The sequence below is a fragment of the Galeopterus variegatus genome, unplaced genomic scaffold (genome assembly GCF_000696425.1).
Source record: "Galeopterus variegatus unplaced genomic scaffold, G_variegatus-3.0.2 Scaffold669, whole genome shotgun sequence".
Taxonomy (NCBI): Eukaryota; Metazoa; Chordata; class Mammalia; order Dermoptera; family Cynocephalidae; genus Galeopterus; species Galeopterus variegatus.
In genome coordinates this window covers 140,800-154,012 of record NW_007726780.1, presented here as the reverse complement: position 1 = coordinate 154,012, position 13,213 = coordinate 140,800, and the positions used below count along the sequence as shown (strand labels likewise).

Genomic DNA, 13,213 nt, shown 5'->3' with positions numbered 1-13,213 from the left:
ACTTCGGAGAGCGTGGTGCTGACAACACCAAGTCAAGGGTTAAGATCCCCTTGCCAGTCATCTTTTATAAAAAAAAAATTTTTAAAAAAGATTCTTAGTATGGGGCTGGCTGGTTAGCTCAGTTGGTTAGAGTGCAGCCTTATAACCCCAAGGTCATGGGTTTGGATGCCCACACTGGCCAGCCAGAAAAAAAATAATCTTAACGTAACCACATCTGCAAAGTCCCTTCTGCCATATAAGGTAAGATATTCACAGGTGCCAGAGATTAGGACACGGAGATGGAGGGGGTGAATGCGTTATTCAGCCTGCCACACCATGCTTATTTTCCCCCTTGATTCAGTGATTAAGCAGGTAGTGAAATCCTATATTTAAGGCCCTAATTTTCCTGTTTCTCTAAACTTTGATATCCCTGCCCCCTCTCCTTATGTCCTTGGGGTTGTAGATGCAGAACATACTATTACTTGTGTTGCTAAGAGCACAGACTGTAACAACTGTTGCTTCCTTTAAGTGATTCTCTTGATTTATCATCTGAGATTACTGGAATCAAGAAAGATCTTTCAATTTTATTTTCTGCTGTTTCTTTGTTGCCATTTGTATTAAATTTTCTAGAATAGAAGTGGAAACTGTAGTAAAATAAAAGTCTTTGCCTTCACTGGATAACAGAATGATAGTTTATTTGTTCCTCCTGCTGCCCCCCAACCCAAAATAGTCTAGGAAAATCAGAATCTATTCTGCATTTAAATATCTTCATGCACGAAATTCCACAATTTCCCTAGTCATATATTCCTATATTTCAGAGTCCTCCCTTTTAGGAAAATTCTCAAATCCTCACCTATGGACAATTTGGAATCTCTTATCTTCCCTGGGTTTGCCAAGTCCTGTGAAAACACACAACAGTATTGCTAACACACTTTTCTTAACATTGAAAAGGACCTCTCATTTCTTGACCCCTGCTCTTGGGTGGGGGTGGTGCTTGGCTATGAAGAGGGTATTTCTACAAGATGTCAAGGTGAGAAGGGGGTGGAAAGAATGCTTGGCCAACTGTGCTATAGTTAGTATGTTCTAGCCTGATAATCGTCTGTGCTGGAAAACAATCTTCTGTGTTGCTGCTTGCTATGACAACCCTGCTTCAGATGAGGAATGTGGGGGCAGGCACAGTGTTCCAGCAATGCAATTGCATTCTGCAGTCAGAGAATGCTATTCCTATACAGGTGCCATGGGGCTTCCAAACTACTTTGGTTCATGCTCCTCAAGCACATCTGATATCTTCTGGACATCTTCATGTGGACGTGTCACCAGTACCACGAACTCAGTCTCCCAAACTTGTCCCTCGCTGTCCCCTAATTCTTTTAATGGCACCTTCAAATCCCCAGTTATCTTGTAGCTTAGAGCTTTGGCCATTGTTGACTCCTTCCTATCTCTTGTCCCCATATTCAATCTGTTGCTAAGTCCTCTCCATTCATCCTTTGTAACTGGCTGGTTCAGTATCTCTCACCTACAATACTGCAAGAGTCACCTAGCTGCTCTCCCGGAATCAGTCTCTGGTTACCACAGCCCTAATGATGTCACCTTCTGCCCAACCACTTTCCAAGGAATCCATTAACCTGGCATTTAAAACTCTCCATGATTTAACCAAAACATACCTTTCTGATATTTTCAATAATTATTAAATGTGTGTTTTGCTTACCTTCTAAGTTATTTGGGGTTGACCTTTTAAAATTCTTCTTTAAAGCTGTTATTGCTTTTGCAGGTCCACAAATTGTGACCCTTCCCTGAAACTTGCAGCTTTTCCACGTGCATCTTACTTTTACTTCAGACTCACTACCCTTCCAATTCTCCGCAGTCGCATATTCTCACACCTTGGACTCTTCTGAACATATACTAGCTGCTCGTTGAATTGCCGAGGGGAAATGTGGTTCCAGAGCCGAATTGTGAGTGCCCAGAGCAAAAAACCCTACTCTGCTTGCCTTAACCTCTCGTCCCCTCCCCCAGGACACACACCACCACCTTATTGTGCTTTGGGGTGATCATTGGCCTAAATGCTGAGATCCGAATTCCGCACATTCATCCCATAGAAAAGGGACCCACAACCCCCGTTCCTAGTCAGGTCCGATTTATTTTTTGGTTTTCAGTGATTTTTAACCAGTCATCCACCGCCCCCGTCTCCTGTGTCAGCAGGAGGCGTGCACTCTAGAGTTCCCGCTTTTTGAGAACCGGTTTTGCCTCCGCCCACTTTTTCTTCCTCTAGTTCGAGACTTCCGATCTCCCCCCCTCCCCTGACCTTCCCCAGCCATAGCGTGTATTTTAATAAATGATCTGGACTCAAAAGAAAAAAAAAAAAGAAAAAGAAAAAGGAAAGGAAAAAGCAGAAAACTTCCCAGGGTTCGTCGTAGAGTTAGCAAGTGGAGATGGACCCCGTTCCACCACTAAACCCTTGCGAATTCTAGGCTTTCGCTTGCCCCTCAGCTCGCCTCTAGCCCTTGACCACCTCGCTCCGCTCCCTGGCTCCCGCTAGCGTTTAATGACCTAAGCAACTTTCGTTCCACACACACGCACACCCCCGCCCCGTCTTGGTACGGTCCGGCGTTCGGCGTTGCACCCCCTCTCTTTCCTGTCAGGTTGGTTCGGCCCCGGTCTTCTCTGGGGTGGTGCTTAGCCGGCGCCAGACCGACCCTCGACTTCGGCGGCGAGGCAGTGCGGTTCCTCCGGGGGCTTCCTCCTCAGCTTCTTCAGTTTCTTCAGCCTCCTCGGCCGCCTCACCCTCCGCCGGGACCCAAGACTCCGGTGTATGCCCCACCCCTGACCCCGCTAAAGATATGTCCACTCCGGCTCGGCGGCGTCTCATGAGGGACTTCAAGAGGTAAACGGTCAGGGACCCCCGAGGGGCCGGGGGCTGCCAGCCGGGGCACAGGGCGGGTTCCGGTCGGGCCGGGGGTGAGGGGAGGGCTCAGGAGCAGCCGGGAGCGAGTGCCGGACTGGGGCCCCCTGTCTCCCTGAAGGTTGCAGGAGGATCCTCCAGCCGGAGTCAGCGGGGCTCCCTCAGAAAACAACATAATGGTTTGGAATGCGGTCATTTTCGGGTGAGTCTGCTTTTCCCGCGGTGGCGAGAGACGGGGGACGGGAGGCGGCTCGGTCTGCCCCCCTGGGGCAGGCCCTTGCGAAGGTGGAGGGTGAAAGGGAACAGGTTTGGGTCTGGCTGGGCCTAGGCGCCTCCCCAGAGCCTGTGCCTCGATTAGTTCTGTCCCCGCTGCCAGGGGAACCGATTGGGGTTCGAGGGGGCGGGGCGGGGAGTGGTAGCGGTTAGGCGCGGCGGCCTGCGCGGTGTTTCTGAGCCCCAAACATCTATCTGTAGTGACTTTCCGACCCAGGCCACGGTGGCTGACCTGAGGCGGAGGTGGCAGAGCTGGGAATAGCCACTTCCTAAGATGTGGAGAAGGGAGCCCTTTAAGCGGGAACTGTTTTTCTTTGTGTTGCAGGCCCGAAGGGACCCCGTTTGAAGATGGTAAGAAAAAGTTTCTTTATCCACCTTTCAGGAGACTGATCATCTGGGGCAAGGTTCCCAATCATCCTGGAAGTGCCTCCCATTTAGGAACCTGCTTCTGCCTAGCCTCTGCCTACTAAAGGCTTGAGTGGAATCCAGTGTGTGGCAGGTTGTTCTGGATGTTGTCTGCTTGACTAAAACTGCACCCTTTTTCTTGCTTTAAAAAAAATCTGGGTAAGGCAGTCACTTTTTAAAAGGAGCATCATAGCACTGGTGTTAGGGATGTCTGAGGTTTGGGCTGTGATCCTGCTAAATTCAGCCCCCCATCAAGGTACTGAGTGAGTATAAACCCAACCAGTTGCTGACAGTCAGCAGAGACCGCAGAGACCATCTGGTTTAGAATTCTACCCCAAGGGCAGGAATTGTGTTCAGCAGGTGCTTAATATGTGTTTTTTGGATGTTGGACGGGTGCAAGAATTCCTTGCACATAACTGGTTTCTACAATCACATCAAACGCCTGTCAGCCTCACTACTCTAAGAAGGTCTTAAATGCCTAATTTGAGTATAATATTGTTTCTTATTTTCACATGAATTTCAGTGTGTGCTTTCATCAAGACTTTATGGTCAGTAATCACAAAACAGCTTCAGAATTGAGGTTAGCCTTAATGTACCCTCTTGATCAGTATCCAAACTACTTGAAGGTACTTCATGTACCAATAGGTACATAGCTTTTAATTGATTTAGGTTTAACTTTTAAAAACACACATGTTAATTGCTTTTTAAAAACTTTCTATTTTAAGGTAATTATACATTCATCTGCAGTGGCAAGAAATAACACAGAGACCCCCTGTATATTGTTTACCAAGTTCCCCCCTCCTACCCTGTTTGGTTAATCTTGAATGACTACACTACAAGATCACAACCAGGATATTGACACTGATACAGTTTTATATGCACTCAGTTTTGTGTTTGTGTGTGTGTTTAGTTAATTGTTTTTTGAAAGTTTAATACATTTAAAAAATGATTAAAAGTATTTGAACTCATGACATTGTTTAGCATTTGAGGTATTTTTTTTTAAAAAAAGATCTTTCTGTTATTTTTTTCTCAATGATTTATCTTCCTTCGGTCACATAGCACTTTATACACACACACACACCCCTCAGTTTGAAGGTGGAAACAAAAACATTTCTGCGAACTACTTAATACATTTGTTGCTGAGTCGGATTGCTTTTTGATGCTACCAGTCCCCAAAGTGTCGTAAGGTAAGTCAGTATCAACCAATTCTATAATTTGTTTCTTTCTTTCTTTTTTTTTTTTTTTTTTTTTTTATAAAGATGACCGGTAAGGGGATCTCAACCCTTGGCTTGGTGTTGTCAGCACCATGCTCAGCCAGTGAGCAAACCGGCCATCCCTATATGGGATCCGAACCCACCGCCTTGGTGTTATCAGCACCGCACTCTACCGAGTGAGCCACGGGCCGGCCCATAATTTGTTTCAAGTACTCAGATTTTCCTAGGAAACTGTGGACAGTCACCTGAATACTTTTAGCTTCCTCTCTACTTTACTCCCTGGGTAAACACCACTGCTTGTCAGTGTTGCAATAAAAAGAAACAGTGGCAGGAGAGTGATTCTAAGGGCATACCGGTTTGGTGCAGTTAATCATTTGAACTGATCCGTAACAAGAGCTAGCTAGACTGAATTTTCCTCTACTAGATTGATGCTAGTTCTTTATACCTAAGCTTTGTGTGCAGATTAACTGTGTATTTGCTTTAGCTCTGGTAGACTTTGTTTTCATTGGCTTTTTCCCTCATTTTACTCAGACTGCTTTATGCTGGGCATAGCTTTGTTAATAGTACATCACTTTGCTCAGGGTTGGCTATGTTATATATTTCAAGGGTGTTTCTCTTTATTTAAGCAGTATGAATTGAAAAGGTACTTATGGAATCCATTAAGTACCTGAACCATCCCTTTTGATATTACTGGCCCTATTTTTGATGATGTGTATCTCCATCCTGGCATGACTAAAAGGAATTTCTCAGGGTAAATGACAGCACCCTTTTCTGATTCATTTTGTTAAACAGTCTGTTATCCATGAATTCTTTCTCAGATGTCTAGAATACTGACTGTGGCTACAAAAAATATATATATATTTTTTTGACCATTTTTTGAATGCCCCTTATTTACAGTTGGGGAATTTACAGTTAGGGAAAAGACTGATTAGGGATAAGTGAAATAGTTGATTTCACTCTTTCCAATGTATTATATAAATTAAGAGCCCCCAAACTACTTTTTCACCTTCCTTGTAAACCATTCATGGTGGAAGTTTCTGGAACAGCCAGGCCATTGTTAAAGAGATAAAGTCTTAAGAAAAGGAACTCTTGAAGGTATTTTGACTTAACTTCACACACTTGAAGTAAGAGGAATATGTTCTCAAGAGCTTATGCTACCAAAACATTGGCGGGAAATACTTCCTTGTCAAAATATCTTGGTGTATATGCTGAATAAAAAGATTATGGAATATAATATTCTTCATCACATCATCTGAAAATTGTTAATAGAAGTATTAGTATTTGCTGTTTATAACAGATGTGTTCTTAAGGATTTGGGTGTAAATCTTTTCTTTTTAAACATGAATCTCTTAAATTTCACTAAGGGTGTTCTCATAATAAATCTTATGATGAAGAATTTTGTGCATTATCTTAAAAAATCATACTTTGCTTTCTCCTCAGTGGTCACAAACTGGTGGCCAAATAGTGGAAAACACCTGTATTAAGTGTTTTCTTTGACCAATACAATATTTTCAAAAACTCGAGTTTGTGAATTTCTTTAGGGGGAACATGCTCTCTCTAATTCAACCATATCACTCCTTATTGCCATACACCAGCCATTTAAGACATTTATAAAATTTTCCTGGTCTCTATGTATAGATAGAATGACACTTTTTTTTTTTTTTTACAATGTTTTGACCTCCTCAGGAAGATGAACAAAATCAGTATAGATTGTGTACAACAGTGATGAGGCTTAAATTTTCAGTTATTTTAGAGTCTAGCCTTCTAAATAAGCTCTAGTATGAAATTGCATAATACTAATTCTAGGATTTTAAATTCCCTTAACATTTGTTTTAGATCTCAGAAATTGCCCTGAGGGTTGTGCTAAAGAGGTTCTGATTGTTTAATGTGCCTAAAAGTATGAAACACCCCCTTTTTAATGTGTACCTTGAATAAGATTTGGGTGAGTCTTAATTTATTCGAGTAGACATGAACGGGTTGCTTCACTTCTCAAGATACTAATAGAGCTGTTTTAAAAGACCTTTGATGAACTTCTTTGGTGGCTAGGTAACCATCTTATGGAACTTCTGGACAAGTATTAGGCAGAAAGCTCACGCTAAGGAATTTGTGAGCCACCACCATATGTACTCAACTTGTATTTAACTCAGAGTGTTTGATGTAGGCCAGAAAGGAAGCACTGTTTAATATCTGAATTCATTAATTGTATATTTCTGATAGTAAAGTTTGGATTTTTGGTTTTTGTCTCCTTCAGCCAGGTCTAGAGATATGCAACTTTAGAATTATTATAGCTAAAATAATTACTTTATGGAGCACTTATTTTGTGGCACTATGCATATTTTTCTCATTTAAACCTCACAACAATGCTGTGTGGTGGGTACTATTATTAATCTCATTTTACAGGTGAGGAACTTGAGGTTTAGTCAAGTTGAGCACTTTCCCCAAGGTTTCATAGCTAGAAAGTAACAAAGCAAGGCTTTGAGCCCCGGCCTGACTGTGGAGCTCATTATTTTAACCACTGTGCTGTACTGTTCTTGCTTATGCCTGTCTTATGTATTACTTTACCACCTTTGGATATCATATTGAATGATGGTTTTAATTTAAGGAAGCTGGGATCTCTGTGGGCTATTAAATCTGCCCAGTTTTAGAGCAATGCCTTGATGATAAATTTCTTAGCTACACTTTAATCAAATCTCCACATTGATTCAAATGCATTTACACTTGAGATAACAAGGTAGCTCAAAGTTTTGAACTCTCTAACATTCCCACTTTTCTTGTATATTATGTCAATAATACTGAAAAGGAAGAACTGTGCTTTCTTCCTCAAAAAGAGCTGGTGATTAAAGGTGACGTATGTTCTGATGGGCTACGGTATATTTGGCTATTCCATAAGATTTTACTTTCTTTCCTTATTTATAATACATAGTATCTTCAGATCTGGCTTTCAGAAGAAAATAGTTTAGGGAGTAACAATAGTTTGGAGAACATAAAATGTTTCCATAGGTTGCATTTTAAGTGTTTCTGAAACTTTAGAATGTATGTTTATAACAAGGTCAACTTTGTTAGCAAATTGTTTCCATGAGTTTACTAGTACAAACAAACTTTTTGGTATTGCTGCGTAACAGATCAAGCTATTGTAGTCTTTTTTTTTTCTGAAGTAGTGATAACCCTATTAATGGGAACAAGGGGGGAAGTAAATTGATAACTCTGGAGGAACCAGTATTAAATTATCTCTCTCTGAAGTATGGTCTATTTTATTAGAATAAATAATTTATTAAATGGACCAGAGTAATATAGTGAAACATGCATTCCTTATACCAGGTAGTAACTAATTCTTAAGTTTACTTGAAGAGATTTCAGTCAGGAAAAAAAATTACCCAAATGTTTTTTTGAGTTTATTTAACAAACATGATTAAAAATAACATTTTGAAGGACATAATCTCTCCAAATCACAACATCCTACAAGTCTTGAATGAAATCCAGTTTGTCCACGGCCATGCCTTATAAATAAGTCTATAACCTCGTATGCTTTAGGGCCTCCTGCTACCTTAGGTTGACACAAATTGAAGAAAAAAAATTTCATTTCAATAATAGCCTAAACATTATTAGAAAGATAAATTAGCTAGAGACATGAATGAAATCTAAACCAAATGTGATTTTTAAATTGTTTCTGCCATTAATTCCCTCCATAAGTGTGAATAATTGATTTTATAATTAAGTACCTTATGAGTCATAAGGTCATAGGGTTTTTGAGAGGGACTATGAAGTTTTTTCAGGCTTAAGTTCAATTAAGCTTACATTATAGGGTTACTATTACATGAAAAGGAAGGAACCAGTGAACTTTTATACTTATTCCCTTTGACTAAAAAAAAACTTGATTGTGGATTTGTATTATTAGCATTGGTTTTTGAACCTTTGTGCTTTCATTCTTTCTAATCAGTTTAAAAAATCACTGGAGAACTTAGGATGGCAGCTGACTAAAATAGGTCTTTGAGGTCTTTCAGTCTTGTAAAGGAAGAAGGCCAAATTTTGGGCCCAGTTTCTTGTCATTTTATTTTAAGGGCATTTTCAAAATGTACAATGGCTAAACTTATCTATCCTACAGGCAGTAATTTTGAGTTTATAACGGCTATCTTTAAGTTTGAGGGAGAATAGTGGCAAAACAAAAAACAAATCACCTTTGGGTGGTGATTCTTGGAGCAATTCCTATAGATGTATTTCTTACCTGGTTGCTCTTTCCTTTATACCCTATATCTTTGCATTATTTAATACTTGAAAAAAAATTCACATAGCATTAAAAACAAAGTACTGCTGAACAAAGTGATAAATACATTTTCTTAAACCTTTCTTTTTTTAACTGCAGGAACATTTAAGCTTACAATAGAATTCACTGAAGAATATCCGAATAAACCACCTACGGTTAGATTTGTCTCTAAGATGTTTCATCCAAATGGCAAGTATCACTTCTAATACAGTATTTTAAAGTACTACAGTATTTACTATGGAGGTTTTCCATGTTTCCTATTTACTTGTCTGTAGTACTTGAGTAGTTGTTTAGGCATCTTGCTGTTTCCTAAAAGCTGAACTTATTCATGGTGGTCTCTCGTTGTCTTGATCTGTAGTTCTAAAACCGAAGCAACGAAGGTACTTTCCCTTTGCTTGGAGTCTAAGAGCCTCCTGATTTCAATGATCTTTGTCATTTACTTATTAAAGAAAAATTAGGATACTCTTGAGGTTCCATTTTAATGCTAGGCCAGATTGGGGTAGTCTTGTAATTATTTTCACTAGCATTTAGAACAATAGTTTTCAACTTTGGGTGCATATTAGAATTACTGTGGTACACTTAAAAAATACAGATGCCCTGGCCCTACACCAGATCTACTGAATATCAGATTTTGTTGTTAAGGGCCAGGCATACAGTATGTTGGAAAAGCACCACAGGTGGTTCTAACTTAGCATTTTGCTTTTTTTATTCTAGTAGTAAGCATTAGAACAGCTTGCCTTTTATTCAGGTTAATAAAGTATTTTTCAGGGTATCAGATATTTTTATCTTCATGCCTTGTGAACTCTGAGCTATCTTTTGTTATTTCAAATAGGACATATAGTTTACAAATTTGGTGGGATGAATTTCCCAGAAGTCTATGAATAGCTAGGGACGCTGTTAGAAAGTGTATATGATTTCCTGTATAATAGGGCAGTCTTTTCAGAAGAATGAGCACTAAGTATCTTCCAGTTTTATACCAGTCACATTTGACATTCTCTGATCACCCTGATTATTTCACTACTAACAATAATGACTCATCTTTTCAGTCAGTTAACTGGGAAACAGCTAAGAAATCTTTCTAAATTTCAAAAGCAAAGTATTCTTGACTATTTTGTCTTTACTACAATGTTAAAACCTCAGTGGTCTTGTTATGTTTAACGTACCTACTTCTATGCTCTTAGTCTATGCAGATGGTAGTATATGTCTGGACATACTTCAGAACCGCTGGAGTCCAACCTATGATGTGTCTTCGATTTTAACATCCATACAGGTGAATTTTTCCTTAATGCAGCTGTGACCTTTAATATGTTTATATTAGCAATTGAATTGTTTTTGAAAGTCATAATGTAATAGACCTTTTTATTTGGGGCCAAAGCTTATTTGTTTTATAGATGAAAGGTAGGCCTAGACCATTAAGACCCAAGCCACCAGAAAAACATAGCTACTAGCAGATTAATGTAACTCTAGGTTAGTATGCTAAAGACAGCAACTTTAGCTGTTACTTAGGACAATTCAGTTGAGTGTCATTACCTTATAAAATAGCTGTTTGTTCTGAAAATATGTTTTACATTGAGGAACTGACATTTTAAAAATTGTCTTTATAGTCTCTGTTGGATGAACCCAATCCTAATAGTCCAGCAAACAGCCAGGCTGCTCAGCTGTACCAGGAGAACAAGCGGGAATATGAAAAGCGTGTTTCTGCAATAGTAGAACAGAGCTGGCGTGATTGTTGACCCCTGGGTGCAGCAAAAGAAGAGGCTGGCCATAAGAAAAATATATATTAATGTGTTTGTCACCTTCTTATTCCTCAGTATCATTACATTTACTTTATTAAAAGCAAAATAGCTGTTGTGCTGTTTCCATCTTTCCTTGCCAAGCTTTTCCCACCCCTTCCACCCTCTCCATGAGCACCAGAAAATACCCTCTATGAAATCAAATGTACTGTACCTGGGTTACTTGCAAAAATTACTAATGCTTAATTTCTTTTCTGTTGTATCTCATCTTCAGTCTTCGGGTAGTTATTTGTTACTGTACTTTACACTAAGCTTTTAAAGTGAATTGTTATACAAGTGGTACTTATGCACAGTTTGATGACCAGGATGTTATTTTTAACAAAATGATTGTTGAAGTGTTTAATCCTGCCTGGTTCTTCAGTTGTTGGATTTAGAAGTGCATGTGTTTGGAATATGGCCTATAGAAAATAGGGAAACAAATCCATGTAAGCATCAGTTTTGAAAGAGGATTGGAGGCTAAAAAATGATATACTAAGATGTAAGCAATATGAATTACAAGATAGTATTTACTGGGAGGAAGGAGAATGTTGAAGGACTCAGCCAAAGGAGTCCAGCAATTGTAGTAACAACTGACACATCCTCTCCTTGCAAGATATTGACTGGACGCACCCATGCTAAGTTTCAGAATACTGGTCTTCTGGGTTTTTGCTTTTTAAAAAGGTGTGGGAGCAGAGGAATGGAAACAATGTTTTTGAGCTAGGGAAAGTTGGAGATCCTTTAATCTTTTTAACGGAGCCATGCTGCCCTAGATGAACAAACTTACGATCTTCCATCTTTTTTTTTTTTGAGTTTTAATTCAGAGAGAGGAGCACATCTGTGGCAAATTATTTTCCACTCAAATTCTGAGTTACTGCTGCATGCTTTAGTTTCTTCTTCCCTTTCAGCATTATTAGACCCTTAAAGCCAACATCTGCAATCTTTTTTTGGTTATTTATACTTTTAGATATATAGTACTTTTAAGTAGCAATGTGGGATAAGGCTTGTAAATGTTTTGTCTAATGTTCCATTTCACCTTTTATGCATTTATCACTCTTCTAAATCTAACTTTGCACAAGTAACCCATGTAAAAAAATGTACATTTTTCAAAACTTGTAAATAAAAATATCCTTAAAATTTCACAAAGTATGAATTCTTAGTATTTCTTATTGGGATCTCATATTTACTCATTTCCCCCCTTAAAACATTATGGCAAAAGCAAAAGTACTGATTTTGGGGGTGAAAAAGAGAAGACAGTACATACTGTTCATGAGCACCTTTTTTTTTTTTTTTTTTCCTTTTCAATCATTAAATGTTAATGCATCTTAAAAACATTTTAATAGGATATAAAATGAAATAAAAGTTACTTCAGTATACATTATGGTCAATCAAGGGAATGAAATTGTGATGGGGTGGGGGAGAATAAACAAACCTTGTATTTATCAGCACCCTCAGAGACCAAGATCTAACTTGTTGATCCTGACATCCCAGCTCCTAAAAAGCCCTAGCTTAAAAACAAACAGTACCAAACCATTATAAAATGGTGTTTTTAAATCCTATATAAAGTTGGGGAGTACAGGTATCCTCAATCATCTTGTTTAATACAAGCTCTGCTTTCTTCTGAGCAACCCATCTCATTTTAAGGAGACAAGGACAATCAATGACTTTGTGAAACTCATCTCTTGTTACTTGGTTGGGTGGGGATGGGGGTCCCTAAAGGAAATTAAGTCCTTGTGATGTATGTACACCACTCATCTTTTAAGACATGGTAGTTAAAGAAGCCTCAGTGTGGGAGAGTTCAATCTGCACTGAATACCACATTCATTGGATTGCTTCACCGAGGAGCCATGTCCTTAAATGTGCTTAGCATTTTCCCTCAAGTCCATTTCTGCTTCTATGTAGAGCTACATGAAATTGGTCTTTATTTGGTGGATTCATTTTACATTAACTTTTTCTTCCTGCTGTGGCTGGGTACCTTAAATATTGACACCATTAATCATACTTGAGAAATTTTAAGGTGAGAGTGGGAATGGAAAGATTTAACAACTTTTTCTTTTGTACACCTCCTAGGAAACCCTATTCCCAAACTCTTTCATGGGATAATCCTTTTAAACCCTTAACAGAGGCCACAAGCTGACCTCCCATAATATATCCATGGTCAAAGGCACCACAAACTGTTCATTTGATCGTTTAATGCTAATCACCTTTTTCCCCCTTATGATTTTAACAAACATCACAGGCTGCCTGCATGTAATAATTATAACAAAGTTAACTAAAACAGATTTGCAAGTTCCCTTTTCAAATGGCAGTCAGATTTGAACTTGAGTCTTCAATTCTGCACCTGCTGATGTGGGGAAGGAGGTATGATGAAGAACCAAAGTTGTAATTAGTCCTTTATTTAGGACCCAGGGGT

General features: G+C 39.2%; 1 protein-coding gene across 1 annotated transcript; it reads left to right on the top strand.

The window, feature by feature from the left end:
• The first annotated feature begins 2,579 nt into the window (after window positions 1–2,579).
• UBE2A (ubiquitin-conjugating enzyme E2A) lies at window positions 2,580–11,942 on the top strand. Its single transcript, XM_008571232.1, has 6 exons — window positions 2,580–2,860; window positions 3,000–3,080; window positions 3,477–3,502; window positions 9,131–9,220; window positions 10,213–10,301; window positions 10,636–11,942. The coding sequence occupies exons 1-6, from the start codon at window positions 2,817–2,819 to the stop codon at window positions 10,762–10,764; spliced, it is 459 nt and encodes a 152-aa protein (XP_008569454.1). The 5' UTR covers window positions 2,580–2,816; the 3' UTR covers window positions 10,765–11,942.
• The last annotated feature ends 1,271 nt before the right edge of the window (window positions 11,943–13,213 follow it).

Excerpts from the sequence above, each read along its gene's own strand:
- UBE2A (XM_008571232.1), top strand. The coding sequence starts at position 2,817 with ATGTCCACTCCGGCTCGGCGGCGTCTCATGAGGGACTTCAAGAG. Across the intron at positions 2,861-2,999 it reads CTCATGAGGGACTTCAAGAG|GTTGCAGGAGGATCCTCCAG; the intron begins GTAAACGGTCAG and ends GTCTCCCTGAAG. Across the intron at positions 3,081-3,476 it reads TGGAATGCGGTCATTTTCGG|GCCCGAAGGGACCCCGTTTG; the intron begins GTGAGTCTGCTT and ends TTTGTGTTGCAG.